General features: G+C 40.5%; 1 protein-coding gene across 1 annotated transcript; it reads right to left on the bottom strand.

Moving 5' to 3' along the window:
• Window positions 1-6,938: 6,938 nt before the first annotated feature.
• Window positions 6,939-16,563, bottom strand: LOC132111960 (heme transporter FLVCR2-like). Its single transcript, XM_059519559.1, has 3 exons — window positions 15,882-16,563; window positions 8,483-8,569; window positions 6,939-7,034 (listed from the first exon to the last, which is right to left on the bottom strand). The coding sequence occupies exons 1-3, from the start codon at window positions 16,449-16,451 to the stop codon at window positions 6,939-6,941; spliced, it is 753 nt and encodes a 250-aa protein (XP_059375542.1). The 5' UTR covers window positions 16,452-16,563.
• Window positions 16,564-19,033: the final 2,470 nt, after the last annotated feature.

Here is a 19,033-nt window from a genome sequence, read left to right as displayed (position 1 = left end):
TTACAGATGCTGGACCAAAGAAAGAGGTCACTTTTGGTAGACTGAATAAAGCTTTTTTTTTTGTTGTCTGATATCTTTCTTTTTTCAGCACCACTGGCATATGTACGTTTCATTTCCTATTCAAATTATTTCCCATAGACTGTAAAAAATAGGTAGGCTATATAAACACATAAAATACCGGTATTTGTTTACTTCAGATCACCGTTCGCGGGGGCGGTAAACGTAGCTATGGTAACTGCGGCGCGACTCGAGTTCGACCAATCAGAGACGTCAGTGTTTTACTTAGAATTATGGGTAGTGTAGTATTTCTCCAGAAGATCGCAAATAACAAGGTTGATTTTTATACTTTGTGGCTTTTATAGGAGCAGAAACTTTTGTTTCACAACCTCGTAGCTCGTGGTGAATATAACTTGGATGGTTTAGGGGTCTCCAACCTTTTTTCATTTGAGAGCTACTTTTTAAAAATGAAAGTGGCCGAGAGCTACTCATGCAATAATTAAATCTCTTAAATAATGTCTCATAACTCTCATATTAACAACTATGCTAACTGTTTTAGACCTAAAAGAGTTATTGTAGGCCTATATATGTCCCCTTAATTGACATAGGCTATATATAATCAAATATTATACTGTAAAAACACATAATTATTGTTGATTTTATAGTGCATCATAACTAGAGATAAAATGGTATGAAAATGTAATTTCATGATTATAGTGACCAAAATGAGCATGGTTATCACATAATCCTGTTCAAAAAGTACTAATACTACACAATAAAATCAATTCACCAAGTTTTATGTAGAAAACCAAATAACAAATAAACTTACCATCAATATGCACTTTTTGTTTACATGAACATTAAAATAGTAACATTAAAAATGATGGCCAAATTTGAAAGGAGTGTCTTGCAACATGTTATCTAACATGTACACGTTCAAATAAAGTTTTGACAAAAAAGTTTTTATAAAAAGATAAACCTCGCATATTTCAGCCTTTAAATCTTTTTTATAGAAAGAATGATTCAAAAAAAGACAAAATACTGACATTTACAATGCACATTATTAGCTTATCTTTTATTATTAAAAGTAAAATTCAGTTCCCGTGGCGTCTGTCGTTGCTATGCACCATGCGCTCTCCACAACGACAGAGAAGTTTTAATAGCTAATGGATTTCCACCACCGAAAAACGCTTTGCTGTAGCTCTGCTAGAAGATTTATTTAGAAAAAACACCCGTAGTTTGGGTGCACCCCCATCCTTCATGTTGACTTGTTGCGCCTGGGAAAAAATGAGCGCGTCGCTTCAATTATTTGAAATAATGAACTTGAGCGTGCAAAAGACGCGATATTGAACGGCCCTCGAGCTACCTCCAATCAGGTCACGAGCTACTCTCGCGAGCGACGTGTTGGAGACCACTTTAGACATTATGTCTGAAAATCAATATCCTAGGGAGAAAATGAATGGGATTTTCCTGTTCTGTTGGGGGCCCCCTTGGAGGGCGGGGCCCGTTTCAATTGAAACGGGTGAAACATAGGTAAGGCCGCCTCTGCCTCAGAGTCACCATGGCAACAGCTCGCAGTGAGGGCATCCGCCGTCAGCGAGCGCGAGCGCTGCATGATCTTCACCCAGGCAGGAGACACAGATGACGTACCGGTCTCCCTCGCTGAGTGGGGCTCTGACGAGCCGCAGGAAGGCATCTTAAAAAAGATGCGAGCTCTTTTACGAGTGTGTGTCGCAGGGCGAACACACACACACATAAAGAACAGTTGGATATAACAGAATTGAAAGGATATAGGCGCCGGACAGCGCAGCAGGAACGGCAGTGGAAGGCGGCGAAGGCCAGCAGCTTCAGAATGGCTCGTCCAGCTGATATGCCTCTCAGACGGCGCTTGCTTCCTCCGTGATCCAGCGATGCGTGAGCTTCACTGAAGAGATGAAAAATCAGGTGAGTCAGCCTTTTCGAGCTCCTTTTATAGGTTGGGCCACACCCGTTTCGGCGGGAAGTGGCAGGAAGGGGGCGAAGCGCTCTTATTGGTCTGATGTTGCATCAGCCTGCGCTCGATAGGCTGTGCAGTTGCCGCAGAACAAGCCAATGAGCGAACGAGCCGTCTCGCCTATGGCTGTGTACTGCTGCAAATGCACTTTACAAAAATACAAAATTAAGGATAATGTTTTGCTTCAGTATTTCGTGAAAAGAGACTTTTCCCGTAGCGTCAGGAGAACTAAGTAATCCACAAGCAGAACTAAATATTCTTATTTGCATCGTGTTCCAGACTTCATGCAGCAGACCACTGCACTGGTAACTACAGGCACATATTTTCCAAAAGATCCCCATTACTGTAAGCTCAGTTTAATCCAGCTATGAAACAGTGAACAAGCACTCAGAGTGATGAGGAGAAATACGATTTATCTTATTTACTAGGGTGCCATGGGGTCACAGGGGTCATATTTCATTTCAGAACAGGTTATTGAGAAGTCTATCTTACGATACAGTCTAACCTGTCAGTGCTAAAGTTAATATCCTCCCCTTCACTCCCGTCCATCAGTTCAGAGTGTGAGGGATCTGTAATTATGTCAATAACATGAGATCCTCACCCAGTTCAGTCATTAACAGCCCGTGTTGTGCTCTATACTCACATCTGTATATCCTACAGTCTATAATAATATGAAAAACAAAATAATTTTACACAAAAACATTAGGATATAGCTTATATTTCATTAGTAGCCTAAAGTTTTTAGCGGGCCGCGGGTTGAGAACCACTGGTTTAGTCCTTTTCGTTTCTCATCCAACATGTGAGAAGTTGAGCTGAACATCTCTTCACGGTCTACTCGTGTTCAGGGCATGGACCGGTACAGTATACGCTCGCGCAGCTTTAGTGTGCGCAGAAAAGGGACTCTTATTTGTGTGACAGTACACCAACAGCTGATCGCTTCCTGCTATCTGTGCCGCAGACATGAAGCTCTGCACTTCCAGTGCTTCATGTCTGCGGCACAGTTACTTTCAGCCGGTGCATCCCTACACTATATAGTAATTCAGTTTCAATGTTTATATTGTGTAATCAATGGTTCGCTCAACTTTTTAGTTATACAGTGACTTATAACATTTTTGCACATACAAAGGAGACTGCAATGTATAGTGATGTAAAGGAAGAAGATATTGAGTTATATGACAGAAATACAAATTGAGTGTAACAAAACTATTACAAGCATTATGCAACACATGTTTATCAGTGTTTGGCCTGAGTCACATGTAAGGTGACATAAGACATTGTGATTAAATTATACAACATATATATGTAAAATTAAACAATCTTTGAATTGTTACAATAAAGCATTACAAGAGCGACTCCATGACTGAAAGCAGCAAAACGTCTTTAGGTTACGTATGTAACCCTAGTTCCTCGAGGGAACGAGACGCTGCGTAAAATGCGCTTCGGGGGGGGGACGGGGACGCGCCCAGCGTGAGCAACTCTGAATATTGTGTGTAATCAGTCCAATGGAAGAGCGTGACGTCACAGGCGGGGTGACGTAAGCGACCAGGAAGCTACAAAAGCACGTGCCGCGCAGCTGGCGTCAGCCCTCCTGCCCATTATTTACTGCCGTAGTTTCCAGGGAGCGATTTTTTTTTTTTTTTTTTTTTTTTTTACTCAGTAATTAATGTGTTTTAAAATGTAGCGAAGTACAATACTTCAAACTAAATATACTTAAGTAAAAGTAAAATTACAGATTTAAAAAATTACTTTAAAAAGTATTAGTACACAAAAAAGCTACTCAATTACAGTAACGCGAGTAAATGTAATTCGTTACTTTCCACCTCTGGGTCTCAACAACCTCGGTTGAGAGACCAGCTGCTAACAGTTGTGCCCCCTCAGGGGCCACACCCACAGCTTCCACAACTCCGGGCGAGGGTGAATTATCGTACCCTGCACCTGTGAGAGTAGGTCTGTCCTGACCGGTATCTCCCACGGAGAGCCGTCGAGGAGCGAGACTAGATCTGCGAACCATACTCGGCCCGGCCAGAACGGGGCTACTAACAACAGATGGACCCCATCCCAGCGTACTCTAGCCAGAACTCCCGGGAGCAGAGCAATAGGGGGAAAGGCATACAGACGAAACCTCGGCCAGGTCTGTACCATAGCGTCCAGTCCCAGAGGAGCTGGATGAACTAGAGAGAACCAAAGGGGACATTGTGATTTCTCTTGAGTCGCAAATAGGTCTACTTGAGCCCTGCCAAATACTCTCCATATCTGCTTCACCACCTCTGGGTGAAGTCTCCATTGGTCATTGAAAATCCCTTGGTCTTGAGCCACCACTGTAGGGGTCTCATGTACAGCAGGCCAAGAGGTATCACGTTGGACGCAGCTGCCATCAGACCCAACAATCTCTGAAATTGTTTGACAGTGAGTGACTTGCCTACTCTGACTCTCTCGACTGAGATGAGGATCGACTCGATACGAGCAGGGGACAATCGTCCCTGCATCGTGGTCGAATCCCATACTACGCCTAGATAGGTGGTTCTCTGAACCGGAGAAAGCACTCTTCCTGGCGTTCAGTCTCAAACCCAGCTCCCCCATATGTGCGAGAACGACATCTCGATGCCGAGCCGCAACCTGCTCTGACTGAGCTAAAATCAACCAATCGTCGATGTAGTTGAGAATGCGGATGCCCTGCATGTGCAGGGGGACCAGAGCCGCGTCTACACATTTCGTGAACGTGCGGGGTGAGAGTGCAAGGCCGAAGGGAAGTACTCGATATTGGTAAGCTTCGCCCCCGAAAGCGAACCTCAGAAACTTCCTGTGTTGAGGAAGGATGGATATGTGGAAGTATGCGTCTTTGAGATCTATTGTGACAAACCAGTCCTCGGACCTGACCTGAGCTACAACATGCTTGATTGTGAGCATTCTGAACTTCAATCTCATAACTGAACGATTTAAGACCCTCAAGTCTATAATCAGACGCAGCCCCCCATCCTTCTTTGGAACTATGAAATACCGGCTGTAAAATCCGGACTCCCTGTCCTGAGGAGGGACCACCTCGATGGCCTCCTTCTCTAATAGGGTTTTCACTTCCTGTTCCATAACCAGACCCTGCCTGGGGACGACTATCGTCGGGATGACCCCGTTGAATATTGGCGGCGCGGAGCCGAACTGAATACGGTAGCCTTTTTCTACTGTGCGTTATATATCACGGGCAGGGAGGAACACACTACCTATAACGCGATTTGGAATCGCCATCAGAATGCTTAACTTTCGCCTTGCTCTTTGGCATGTCTAGGAGCTCTAACTGGACAGACAACAGTAAATAAGACTCACAAGACAGACAATTGACATTCACACACAGAGTGCTTGCTGAAAGACGTGCTTTTATAGCTTCCTGGTCACTTACGTCACCCCGCCTGTGACGTCACGCTCTTCCATTGGACTGATTACACACAATATTCAGAGTTGCTCACGCTGGGCGCGATTGTCTGGAGCCAGTTACAGACCCAGAAAGACACAGGTTGGATAAAACTGATGAAGAGTGTTGCTTTGAGTACATTGTTGATTACATGGCCAGTGACTCTCTTCTTGGATTAGAAGATGGGGGTTTATCTCACCTGCTCCTGTTGAAAGACAGTGTTGATTTGATAATCCAGAAACGTAATGTCAGATCTGCTTTACATGACACTGAGTCACTTACACCACCACAACAACCTACATTTACCACACACATGCAGACACAACAGATGGAATATAACCAATTTGTAAATAGCTATGAAGAGTTAGGGCGAAAACTAGAACAATTAAAAAAAAATGATGCCAACCCTAGTAAATCAGAATCTCCTCAAATTAGTTGTAACTTGCCTGTGAATGTAGCTGGTGAGCCGAGTGGTGGAAAAAAGGGAAAGTATGATCTCCCTCCGTGATCTTCAGCTACTGCCATTCCAGCACAGGGAGTTCAAAATTCAGGGGGGGCAGATTGGTGACAGTACCTCTGATATAAGCTACACAAGTGTAACCAAGCAAATAGATGGAGGACTAGCAGCTAACCACAATGAAAATTATATCATCAGAGGTGTCTTGAGAGTCATTAAGCCAGGGAACTTTAAGGACTTGTTAGTGAACAAGGAGGGACTGACAATCCTAGAGTTAAAGAGTTTCCTACAGTCACATCTAGATGAGAGAAGTAGATCTGAGCTCTTCCAGGAGTTAATGTGCGGTAAACAGAATGACAACGAGACTCCCCAACAGTTCCTGTATAGATTGATTGGCCTGAAACAGAAACTAATTTTCCTGTCTAAGCAAGCTGTCACAGACCTGGAGTATGATGAACAAACGATTCAAAATGTGTTTCTGAGAACATTTTATCAGGGCATGGCTGCTAAGTACAATCAGTTTCGCACAGAATTGAAACCTCTGCTTACAAACCGGCTGGTGACAGATGAGGCACTTTTGCGCCAAGTAACTCATATAGCCAGTGACGAGAGTGAAAGACAATGTCGGTTGGGACAAGCTTCACATCAAAGAATGCCGAATGCCCTCAGCGCCCAGTGTGAGTCCAGCCAAGGTAGGAATGCAGATTGCAATAGACAAATTGACCTGAGATAATTCAATAGACAAAACTGATGATTCGTCGTCTAAGTGCACAAATAGAAGCTCTTACAAAGACTGTTGAATCACTTGCAAGGGCGAGAACAACAGAAGGTTCGTGCAAAGTCCCTGATTACCAGATACAGCAAAAGCATCGTAGACAGTGGTGTCCCAGATGTAGTAGCAAAGATGTTACCGCTTGCAATCATTGCTTTTCGTGTGGTGAGGAAGGACATCTTGCGGTGGGCTGCCTAAGAAGGGAAAAGGTTTCAGGAAACGACCAGCGGCCACTGACGAGGGGCGAACAGTGACCGTGCATCCCCAGCCCCAGGCTAAGGAGAAAGAAGCTCGAATGTTTAGAACAGTTGATTCGTCAAACCAAAGAGAACCTCCCCGTGATCGTGTAGCTCAGCTCATTGGAAAGAAAGATATCCTCAACTGCCACATTCATTGTTTTGCAGTAACTGCTCTACTGGACACAGGAGCACAAGTGAGTATAATCAATCACAACTGGAAGAGTAAATACTTACCAGAACTAGTGTTGCACGGTGCACCGATACTTCAAAAGTATCGCGATTCTCGGAAATTAAAAACGTCACGATTCCTAAATTTATTAGTATCGATACTTCAAAGAATGACTGCGTTCCAGATTTGCAAGAGACGTTTCATGTTGGTGTGTGTAACGCATGCTTCCAGTGCCTCCCTATGGACGTCTGTGTTTTTTCTCCCCACGCAAGCAGCAAAAAAACACTACAGCAAAATGGCTGCATTAGTGGATTTACTAAACTGATTTGGCTTTACTAAAATGTGTGCATAATCGCATTAAATGGTTTAAATAAGTTGTTCAGATGAACAAAGCACGAGGTTTTCTCACATAATTAACATTTTAATTGTTTGGTCAGACAGTTCATATATAATATTCACATTAATCGGGGACTAAGCGTGGAGTTATGTTCTGTATGCTAAATATGAAAATGATCGAGATTTACATGCTTGGCTCACTGACCCTGTATACTCATTCATTTCGTTCATAAACGAGATGTATCAGTTCATTCAACTTGTTCACGAATGAGAAGATCTGTCGATCTCATTCAGTGAAGGGCGTATTGGTTCACTACATTCAACAAATCACATGCTCCGTCACATCTTGGGTAACTCTTTGACAGGATGAAACCGTTCACAGAGCTGTTCAAGAGCTGCGCATGAGCTGCTAATAGTGCCGCGCTCGCACGCTGCTGTGGAGGGAGGAACTTCAGTGAACGAGAAATATGAGTCAGTGGATTACCTGAACGAGAACGATTCGTTCACCTAAAAGATTCGTTCACGGATGAATCATCACTAGTGCAATTTCATATAGCCTATATTAAATATTTGGAATATATATTTTCATATTTTATTAGGTTCTTTGATAAGGTTACAATACAAAGGTCTAAGTAGCAACGTATCTTCCGTGATGTCCCCGATGTGCGGGTCGGGGTGGGTAAAGAAATTGTACTTTATTTGCGGGCTGTATAATTTCATAAAAATTATATCAAAAAAAGAATTTCATAAAAGCGGGACCCGCGGGTTGGAAAAAAACCTGACCCGCGAATTACTAGGCTGCATGTGCGAGAAAGCATGTTGCCTGGGTTGCAGCTCTTAATGCACGTCAAGAGGATGTAGAGTGCCTATTTGGAAAGAGGTTCATGACGCTTGACCACTCTGAGGTGAGAGCAGCTCAGAGGGAAGATCCTGTTGTTGGTAAGGTGATTTCCAAGAGAGCATACTACTGGTTGCGATCCTCAGAAAAGCCGAGAACTGAGCAGAGAAGGACTATTTTTGGCACTTATGAAAGAGAAGATCGGAGATGGAGAAAGGGTGAGGATAGACCTGCAAGGAATGAAGGGATTGCTGTAGGAGTCTAGGAAGAATACTTACCTGAGCCGGAGGCAACTCACCCATCAACTGACTTATCTGCGGCCTTGGAACCTGAGGTGATGGAGGATGAGCAGAGAGAGATGGTATCTGTGGAGAGAGAAAGACAAATGGGTAGTTCAATAGGAAAAGCTGAAGATGGATATGTGAGAAAATCCAGCAGAGAAAGGAAACCCGCACATGTCTTTACTTACCCCTCATGGGTCAGCCCAATTATGTACTCACCACTGAGATAGGGGCTGCTCAATTTATGCCAACACAGCAGTTACCATACTACTCGAATTGGGTGCAGGGACCAGTATGTGTGACTTGTGCTTATGTTCCTACTACATATTTCCTTATCAGATTGGTTCCCATCCTCCTTCATGTTATCATATTATACTAACTTTTGTGGACACTAGAAAATTAGTACTCACAAGAAAATGGAATTAAGACACATACACTTACATGACCGTGAGCAATGAACACACTTACAGATTACACTTTGACACAAGAATCTTGAAATTGGTTGCATTTGAGTAGAATGTTTGTGTTATTGGGAAAAATGTTTATAAGGGTTCAGGGGTCAGTGTTGTTTGGAGCCATTTCTTTTGTCGGGGAGAGTGTGACACCCTGTCACAGTGTCTGGTTTGTGTTCCCTGGGTAACCACTAGATGTCCTCCTTCCCCACGGTGTCTGTCACTTCCTGAACCACATTCCCCACGATCTCTGTCTCCTCATTGCACTCAGCTGTCACTGGTCATTAATCATTGCACTCAGCCAATTCCCCATTAGCATTGTCATTTTCCTGTGTATTTTTACCCTGTCTGTTTTAGTATGTGTCACGGAGTCCTTGTATTGATCACGCCACTTCTGAGTCCTGTTCATGCCTGTGTGTTTTGTTCTGTTGAGTTTTTGATTGCCACCTTGGTTTTGACCCCTGTCTGGACTGGATTGATGTAACGGTTTTCCCTTATTAAAGAAACATTTTACTGCTATTGGATCTACCTGTCTTCTGTTCTTGTGTGGATATCGTGACACACCCTGTACGTGTAGTCACAGGAATAATTTGTTTTATTTTCCCATGTGTTTGATTATTTCATTTCTGTTTATAACATTGTTTGCTGTTATTAGGGTTAATGGTGATGCATAGTAATCTTAGTGGACAGTAGGGGGAGACGCTGTGCTGATTAGGTACTGTGTGATTAACGGTGAGTCGCAGAGAAGAGGCCATTACAAGAGCGACTCCATGACTGAAAGCAGCAAAACTGTGTCTCTCCTTGTTTATTTAGGGCAGGCTCTAAGATGGTTTAGATCCTACCTGTCCGATCGCTACCATTTTGTTTACTTAAATGGGGAGTCATCTCATTTATCATCAGTAAAATATGGAGTGCCACAAGGATCCGTCCTAGGTCCCCTTCTATTTTCAATATACATGTTGCCCCTTGGTAATATTATTAGAAAATACGGAATTAGCTTCCACTGTTATGCTGATGATACTCACCTATATATCTCAACGAGACCAGATGAAACTTCTAAATTATCTAAGCTAACAGAGTGTGTTAAAAATGTAAAAGATTGTATGACCAATAATTTTCTCCAATTAAATTCGGATAAGACAGAGATATTAATTATTGGACCAAAAAACACTACACAGAATCTTGTAGATTACAATCTGCAACTAGACGGATGTACTGTTACTTCTTCTACAGTCAAAAATCTGGGTGTTATATTAGACAGCAACTTGTCTTTTGAAAATCATATATCCCATGTTACAAAAACAGCATTCTTCCATGTTAGAAACATTGCCAAGCTACGAAACATGTTGTCTGTTTCTGATGCAGAAAGGTTAGTTCATGCATTCATGACCTCTAGACTGGACTATTGTAATGCACTTCTAGGTGGTTGTCCTGCTTCTTCAATAAACAAGCTACAGGTAGTCCAAAATGCAGCAGCTAGAGTCCTTACCAGGTCAAGAAAATATGTTCATATTACCCCAATTTTACAGTCTCTGCACTGCTACCTATTAAGTTCCGTATCAGTTACAAATTATCATTACTTACCTATAAGGCCCTAAATGATTTAGCTCCTGCGTACCTAACTAGCCTTCTACCACGCTACAACCCATCACGCTCCCTAAGGTCACAAAACGCTGGACTTTTGGTAGTTCCTAGGATAGCAAAGTCCACTAAAGGAGGTAGAGCTTTTTCACATTTGGCTCCCAAACTCTGGAATAACCTTCCTGATAATGTTCAGGGTTCAGACACACTCTCTCTGATAAATCTAAATTAAAAACGCATCTTTCGCCAAGCATTCGAATACCTTATCTCTTGAATTGTGACTGCAGTTGTATCTGATCAAATGCACATTCTTATTCTTTAGCTTGGGTCAAACTAATTAATTTTACTTTGTTGGAACTGCAGCTATTCTAATGATGTCTCTATTTGTTTCTATGTTTTGCCATGGGATTTACATCCCGTGGTAACTAGGATTTAGACAAGCTCCAGTCTGGATCCAGAACACCTGAGAAGAGATGATGCTGACCCTCAGAGGACCTCAGATGATGCTAACCCTGAATCAACAACCGAACTAACAAATATTGCTACAAGTGTGACTGCATCATATAATAATTAATTATTAACAATATTAATAATGTTCATCATCTGGCTGACTACATCTTGTTTAAATTTTTCTACAAATCCTGTCATACGTGCACAAACTGACAGTCACCACTTATAAGCTATTACTAAATATTGTACAAACATAATTTTCTGTAAAGTTGCTTTGTAACGATTTGTATTGTAAAAAGCGCTACACAAATAAACTTGAATTGAATTGAATTATTTAAACAGGTGGGTTAAATTGATCACCAAGGATATAAAACATTTAAGAAAATGTCGATTTCATGTGTATGTGGTTGCAGGAGGGTAATATACATTTCCTGTGTCAAATTAAGATGTTTAAAAGAGACATTGTTTGTGTTTATGAAAAAAGGTGATTCATTTGCGGGTGTTCCGCGTTAGGCCTTGTATTAATATAATACAATCCAAATGGTTAGAGGCTCCAACACACTGAATACCCAAAGTAACGTAATGTTTATTGTGTTTACAGCCTTATAATTGTGTTTGTAGCATTTAAAGTGATGTATTGAGCAATTGCCATACATGTTAAAAATATCTATATATAATTTTTGAATATTATATACTGTTGATGTTTTAATATGATAATGTTTTAATGATCTTCCTTCTGTTTAAAGGAGTCATACCCTCGTATTACCTTGGATACCTACTGCTGTATTATAGTCTTTCAGGCCCTTCTAAAAAAGAAAAGTGGAAAAAAAATAAACACAGAGCTCCTCAGACCCTTATCTATGTAGGCATTATTGTCTCGTGAGATCTGATGCGATATTTTGGCTGTCGTGGACGGTCATTATAATAATGCAAATGAGGGGCACGTTGATTGGTTGCAGGAAGGAGGGGGGTTGACACCGCAGGTAACGCTTGAGCATATCATTACAAACTGACATCATGGCGCAAGTTGTGAATGAACGCGACCGGCTTCCCGGCCAGTGTATAAGTATGAGGCACCGTTTAGGGCTTAAATCAAACTTCATTCACGCACACATATGAAACACGCTTGCATATATACTAAGTACTAGTCACACTTACATGTATATGAACTATCTACGCACATAAAGTTACTCATATGAGACGTGAGCACAGCACGCACACACAAATATAAGATGTGAGCACACACACACACACACACAAACTAGACGGGGCCTCATGTAAGCGTTAGGCAATAAATAAACAATAACCGAATTCATGATGATCTCAGTCATTTGTTTTTTGCAAAGTACGTTACCAGCCATTCCCCATACCTCGGAGCTAATACTCCCGCCAGAGTTGTGCCTGGACGCATTCATTGAACGATAATTCATGAACTCGTTCATGTTTTGGACTGAACTGAACGTACCGCATTACTGTCTGATGAACGTTACTGTGAACTCGTTCATTCTGGTGACTGTGAACGCCACGCTCTCTCAGTTTAACTTCGTTCAGTAGGATGCCAGATTTCTATAAAGCCTTCCAGGCGAAAACCCACCTAAAACCCACCGTAAACCGGCCTTAATATGTAGCGGAAAAAACACCCAATCTGGCAACGCCAGACTCTCTTGTTCAAACTCGTTCATCAAAATGAACAAATCTTTTTTCGAGTCATTTCGTTCATTTAAGGGGCTTTAAATGTTACTATTAACTGGCAAATTCCCCGAACACATCAACCTACGCAATCTTGATCATATTCTGAATTAAGAAATCATTATAATGCAGTCAAAAGTCCGTTTTTGCAGTCCGTTTTCCAGGGAACATAAATAATTACTTCACCTCCAGTCTTTCGTTTATTTGTCTAGTGACAGACGCAATAGCATACAAAGGCCGCATTAGCAGTTATGCTGTTTGTTACACACAGTAGAGCAATAAAAACACAGTCTTACCGTTTCAATTGCAGGCAATTTTGTTGGAATGGCGCTTTTCCCGAGCTTAGATGCCAACTTCGCCTGATATTGCCCCAAATTTGTGAAGGATTTCGGCGTACAATGTTTAGCACAAACACGTAACGATAAACCAGTTGAAGGAACCGCGTCATTAAAAATGAATTTAATACACTGGTCTCTGATAGCTAGGTCTGTTCTTGGTAGAGAAAACACATTTACATGTTGATTCTGGCAGTCAACCACAGAGCAACTCACGTCTGCACTACGTTCCAGCGTCTTTCTCGACTGAATATGAGGGGGAGAGGGGAAGGGCGAGCTTCCTGCTGCGGTGTCCATATATGGTATATCCTGCCCCGTCTTGACGTCAAGACGGGGAAGAAATCAAAATCTCGTATTTGAGTGCGCGTGCACGTGGGCTATTTTACAAACCCTGAGGTAAACAAACGCTTCACTTTTAAATATCGGCTTCCCGGCCAGTGTACAATCGTTAGGCAATCATAACATACATTGATTCTCGTGGAAAAGTGAAAATTGTGGGTCATGACTCCTTTAAGTATATTTGCTCTATATAGTAATTCAGTTTCAATGTTTATATTGTGTAATCAATGGTTCGCTCAACTTTTTAGTTATACAGTGGCTTATAACATTTTTGCACATACAAGGGAGACTGCAATGTATAGTGATGTAAAGTAAGAAGATATTGAGTTATATGACAGAAATACAGATTGAGTGTAAGAAAACTCTTACAAGCATTATGCAACATGTTTATTAGTGTTTGGCCTGAGTCACATGTAAGGTGACATAAGACATTGTGATTAAATTATACAACATATATATGTAAAATTATAAAATCTTTGAATTGTTATAATAAAGCATTACAAGAGCGACTCCATAACTGATTAAATGATTAAATGACTGAAAACAGCAAAACTGCGTCTCTCCTTGTTTATTTAAACAGAAAACTTACTGCACCACCTCCAGTCAGACGGCGGGTGTGCTATAGATTCATGGGTTTGCATAGGGCTTACTGTATAATTGGCGCCCAAGTGGACATATGATTATTGAATTATTTCTACTTTTTTAAAAACTTTGTCTATACATTTACAGTCAAACCAAAAAAATATTCAGACACCAGATATAATTTTGATATATATATATATATATATATATATATATTAGGGGTGTAACGGTACGTGTATTCGTACCGGACCTTTTCGGTACAGGGCTTTCGGTACGGTGCACGTGTGTACCGAATGACCGAATATAATATTTTGTTTGCGGAACATGGGTACATTTTCATGTTAAGTACATTAACATATTAAGTGGCGGAAGTCTCCGCGTTCAGCGCAAATCCCGCCCTGCAGCTGATTCTAACTGGCTTCGTGGCGTGAGCCTGCGTTTCTGCTGCGAGTCAGTTGCTTTGCGTTTTCTGTGTCTTTACACACCAGAATCGCGCTGCTGCTACTGTAGGTGACATAGAGGGAGGCCGCCGACAGACCAGGATCTTGTCTTCACGACAACAATATCTATACTTAATGTTGAGCATAAATATAAAGCCTACTGATAAAGGACACCGTCAACAGTATTGACGGCAAAATAGACTATGTTTGACAGGTGCAATATGCCAGTGTGTCACCGGCCTAAGATTTTCAAAAGGCATCACGCGAGTGTGAACATCACTACAACTAGGAAAAAAACGACCGTTATTCAAACGCAGCTCCCGTCGGCATTTAAACAGACCTTTGCTCTTAATTCCGATCGGTCCAACGCAATAACGAAATCTGAGCAGGTCTCAAAACTGAAACTGTTGATGCTGCACTTTACACTTTGGAAAAGTTATATATTTTTTTTTAAATATGAGCAGGCCTACAAGCTGGGATTGGTAATGCTGCACTGTAATCATAGTTATTTATTTATATTTGTCATTATATTTTATTATATGATATTGGTTTGAGACTGAGAGTATTTTATTTAGTGGAGAACTTTGCAGCAGTATTTTATTTCTTATTCCTTTTTATTTTATTATAAATTATATTTTATAATTTATTTTATTAAAAAGTATTTTAAAAAAGTGTAAACAAATTGTTAAAAAAGTTTATAGTAATAACCTGCAGTTTAATGTTTGCATTTCTTTCCCTTACTGTACCGAAAATGAACCGAACCGTGACTTTAAAACCGAGGTACGTACCGAACCGTGATTTTTGCGTACCGTTACACCCCTAATATATATATATATATATATATATATATATATATTAATTCCTATTGGGTGCAGGACACTATAGTTCATTTATTTAAGTGAGGAGAGCAAAATAAAGTAAACTGTAACATGTGAAATTAATTAAAATAATATAAATTGATTAAAAAAAATGGGACCAAAAATGATTCAGAAGCATTGACCTGAACATGTTTTGCTTAAGTGTTATCTGACATCATCAAGCTGATTTTTTTTAGTTCTTGTCATATTTTTTTACCATTTTCTAAATAATAGCGAATAAACTGTGATAATGTGTGGAAGGTGTCTGGATAAATTTAGGTTTGACTTTATCTAGTTGCATAGTTTCAAACTAATGTTTTGTGTCCGATAAGGATGGTCTATTCATTTATTTATCCTCTCGTGAACGCGCTTTCTGTGAGCATCTATTTAGTGCGATCTAAAGTCAAACTCGTATCTAACTTTCTGGGTTGCTTTGAATGCTGCTTGAAACCCCTGCTAAAATGAATAACTAGTGAATATTCCCCCCGGTTAACCCAGTTTGCATTCTGCTTTCCACAGTTCTGTGCTTAAAATTAAAATGGCAAAAGAACTGCACAGTCTGTGTGTGCAGACATATTCGGTGAAGTCTGAGCTTTTGGTGTCATCTAGTCCAGCTGATGAATGTGACGCTAGTGTCGAGCTCGGTTCTGTGGCGGTGCGCTTTTACGCACCTGGTTTCCAAACACGCCGATGGCGCAGGCGGTGGACACCTCATCAGATCCGAACCACACGGACGCCACCTGAGACGGCATTCCCAAAATAAACACCTGCGCAAAGGAACAGGCGAACTGTCCGAGCATCGTGACCCAGAACAGGTTCGGCTGGACGCTGGCCACTTTGATCCACGTTCCCACGCAGTTGATCGAAGCTGCGCACAGAGCGATCACCCGCAGCCCCTTCCTCTCCAACAGCCATGTCACTGGGAAGATGAAGGGGATGTAAGTCAGCATATAGATCATTGACAGCCAGTCGATGGCGAATGAAGAGACGTTGTAGAACTTCATGAAGATGTTGTTGATGATTCCATACTGGATCCACTGGAACGCGTTGCACAGTGAATAAGAGCTAAAGAGCAACAGAATGAGCCATCTTCTCCGGTATAAACGCGTGTTACAGGCTGGAACAATGTTCGTGTCTCTACATTCAGAGATTTCAGCCTGATCCAAGTTCCCATCGGAGATCTTCATCTGTCCAGTCTGGAAAACCTCCGTTCCAAAGTGGTTGTCGCTTTCTTCGCACATTTTGTACTGCTAAAATATGTTAAATTCTACCTTCAGTCAATCCTGCTTCATGAATCCTGAATTAAGGAAATATTCTCGACGCGTAAATTGAGTTCCCAAGAGCGCGCGAGTCTTCAGACTGACTTCGTTTCCAGCGCCAATAAAACTGAGAAACAACTCCACTTCATCATCATCATGCACGTGATCTACTGTCAGTCCTAGCTCATGCTGCTCAACCCAACACATTTTGACAGAAGGATTATTATTGAATGTATTGTGTGAAGTGGCGGTATAATTACGCAAGTACTTTGGGCTCCGGAGCCCTCTGCTGGTCACAAAACAAATGTTAAAATAAAACTGATAAGCGATGATCATACACTATGACTATGATTCATAGTGATAGACAAATAATATCTGCACTAGGTTGAAAGTCATGAATTCATTCATGTATTTATGTATTTTTACACTGGAGAGAGAGTGTACATTCATGTTTATGAAAAAAAAAACATTTTGTTGTTGTTGTTAGGAGTGAATGGTGCTGGTAAAATGCTAATAAAGACCAGCTCTAGGTCCTGCACTAGTGTAGTGTACTCAATCATATTATTGTTGTTCTACACAACAAAATTGTGTTTCTCTCCTACACATGATTTATTTGCTTTCAATTAATGTAATTCTCTAAACTGTGTAATCTACTAGATTAAATTATGTGAACCATAAGTACGTCGCATGGGACATAACAGGGAGAGCTGTGGTCTTGAGCAAGATAGGCAAAAAAAAAAGTGTTATTGAATTATACTGGGATCTAGAACCCTTTTAATTACACTGTGTGAAGTCTGAAGAGCGTGCTTTGGTCGAGGTATTTATGGACGTCTTTGCTGCTTTGCTCAAGGAGCATTTAACATACTAATAGACTATGCATTATTGTTTGTGAATAGTTTGCTAGCTGTTACAGTCTTATCTTTCAGTTATGTGAAACAAAAATACATTTGGATTAAAACAGATATGTATTGTAATATCAGCTCCCTTGGTAAATATGAGCAAAACATATCTTGCTCAAAGTATTCACAAAAATATAACCTTACTGGCAAACTTAATTAACCTGCCTTAAAATGCCTGATGTGGGACTAATAACTCAAGTGGTTGACATGGCATTAAGTTTAATCTCTTATTCTCAACATTTATTGCAAGTAAAAATCTGAGTTGTATCTACAATGTTTCTGTCTTACCTCGATGCTCTAGGAGCCTATAATAATGATTTATATTTGAGAAAAATCTTGAAAAAGTCTTGACTTTGCTTAGACCCAAAATGGTAAACCCAGCCCTGCTGCCAGGTATATTAATAATAATAATAGTTAGTCACTAGACAATGTAAACTAGTAAACTATTCATGATTAAAACAACCTGAGCTTGTGTGGACAGTGGGACTTTTTTCTGCCGTATCAAAATAAACATCCTGTTCTTGACACTAATTGGACAATAAGTAAAAAAAAAAAATATATATATATATATATATATAAAAAGGTTGTTGTACATCTTCAGAAGACTTGAAATACGATGCATGAGAAAATTACATGACATACTTTTATTACACTTTCGGGTGATTTTTAAGCTATAAAGTGCATTATCAACTTCTATTGAAATCAGCAAACTTAACATCTTTTAAAATAACTCCCTGAGATCCACAGAGGAGAGTCATTTCTGTAATGACATGAGGGAGAATTATGATAGTTTTTTTTTTCTTTCGTGTGTGAGTGGTTTAACCCTGTAAGTTCATTTGAATACTTCTCGGACCTGTAAATTGAAGCCATGAACAGGATGAGGAATAACAGGACAGAGAGGGAGTCTCTGTGAAAGACTACAGAAGGGAACACACAGAGGATGAAGGACTTGTCATGGCAGATGAAGATGGATAAACTGTTTGAAAGTTTAGAAGTCATGGAAAGAAAACACAAGGAACATGGCTTAATGGAGGATGATGAAAAACTACACTTGGAAACTGAAGAGATCCTCATTTTCAGATCATGAATCCGTGATGACGGCTAATTCAAATTCCAGCCTGGAAAAATAAATTGCCTGTCGTACTGAAAGTTTTCTGAACATGTTGAAGGGGTGAACAGGTCAAAATGCCTTACATCTTGGTTCTACAGCATTGTTTCAAACTCATTCATTCAATCAATCAATCTATATATATATATATATATATATATATATATATATATATATATATATACCCTTATAGGGTCTCATAAAACAAAAACAAAAAAAAACTACTTTGTACTGTTGTCTGTAAACCTGAACATCTGACCTGTGGTATGAAGAAAGACACGTGTCAGTTCAGTTTAGTGGTATCATCTAAACCCCTTCTTAGGGTATTATGGACAAACAGCTGTTTCTAAGCAACAAGCATGAAAATCTCAGAAGCAGAATTTGCCAAATGCTTTAGGGGACTGAATGAAAACAACAGAGTTCAGACAATTAAAGCCGTTCAAAGGCAAAGTCTGAAGTTTATAGCACTATATTGTGTCGTATTACACTATTGTTCTGTTATGTTTCTCATGCATCTTCAGGATGAGAAACATCTTTTTCTCATCTGACAGCCATAA

Source organism: Carassius carassius, chromosome 31, assembly GCF_963082965.1.
Source record: "Carassius carassius chromosome 31, fCarCar2.1, whole genome shotgun sequence".
NCBI lineage: Eukaryota > Metazoa > Chordata > Actinopteri > Cypriniformes > Cyprinidae > Carassius > Carassius carassius.
Note: the sequence above shows the minus strand (reverse complement) of the source record. Positions and strands in the feature narration are given on the sequence as shown.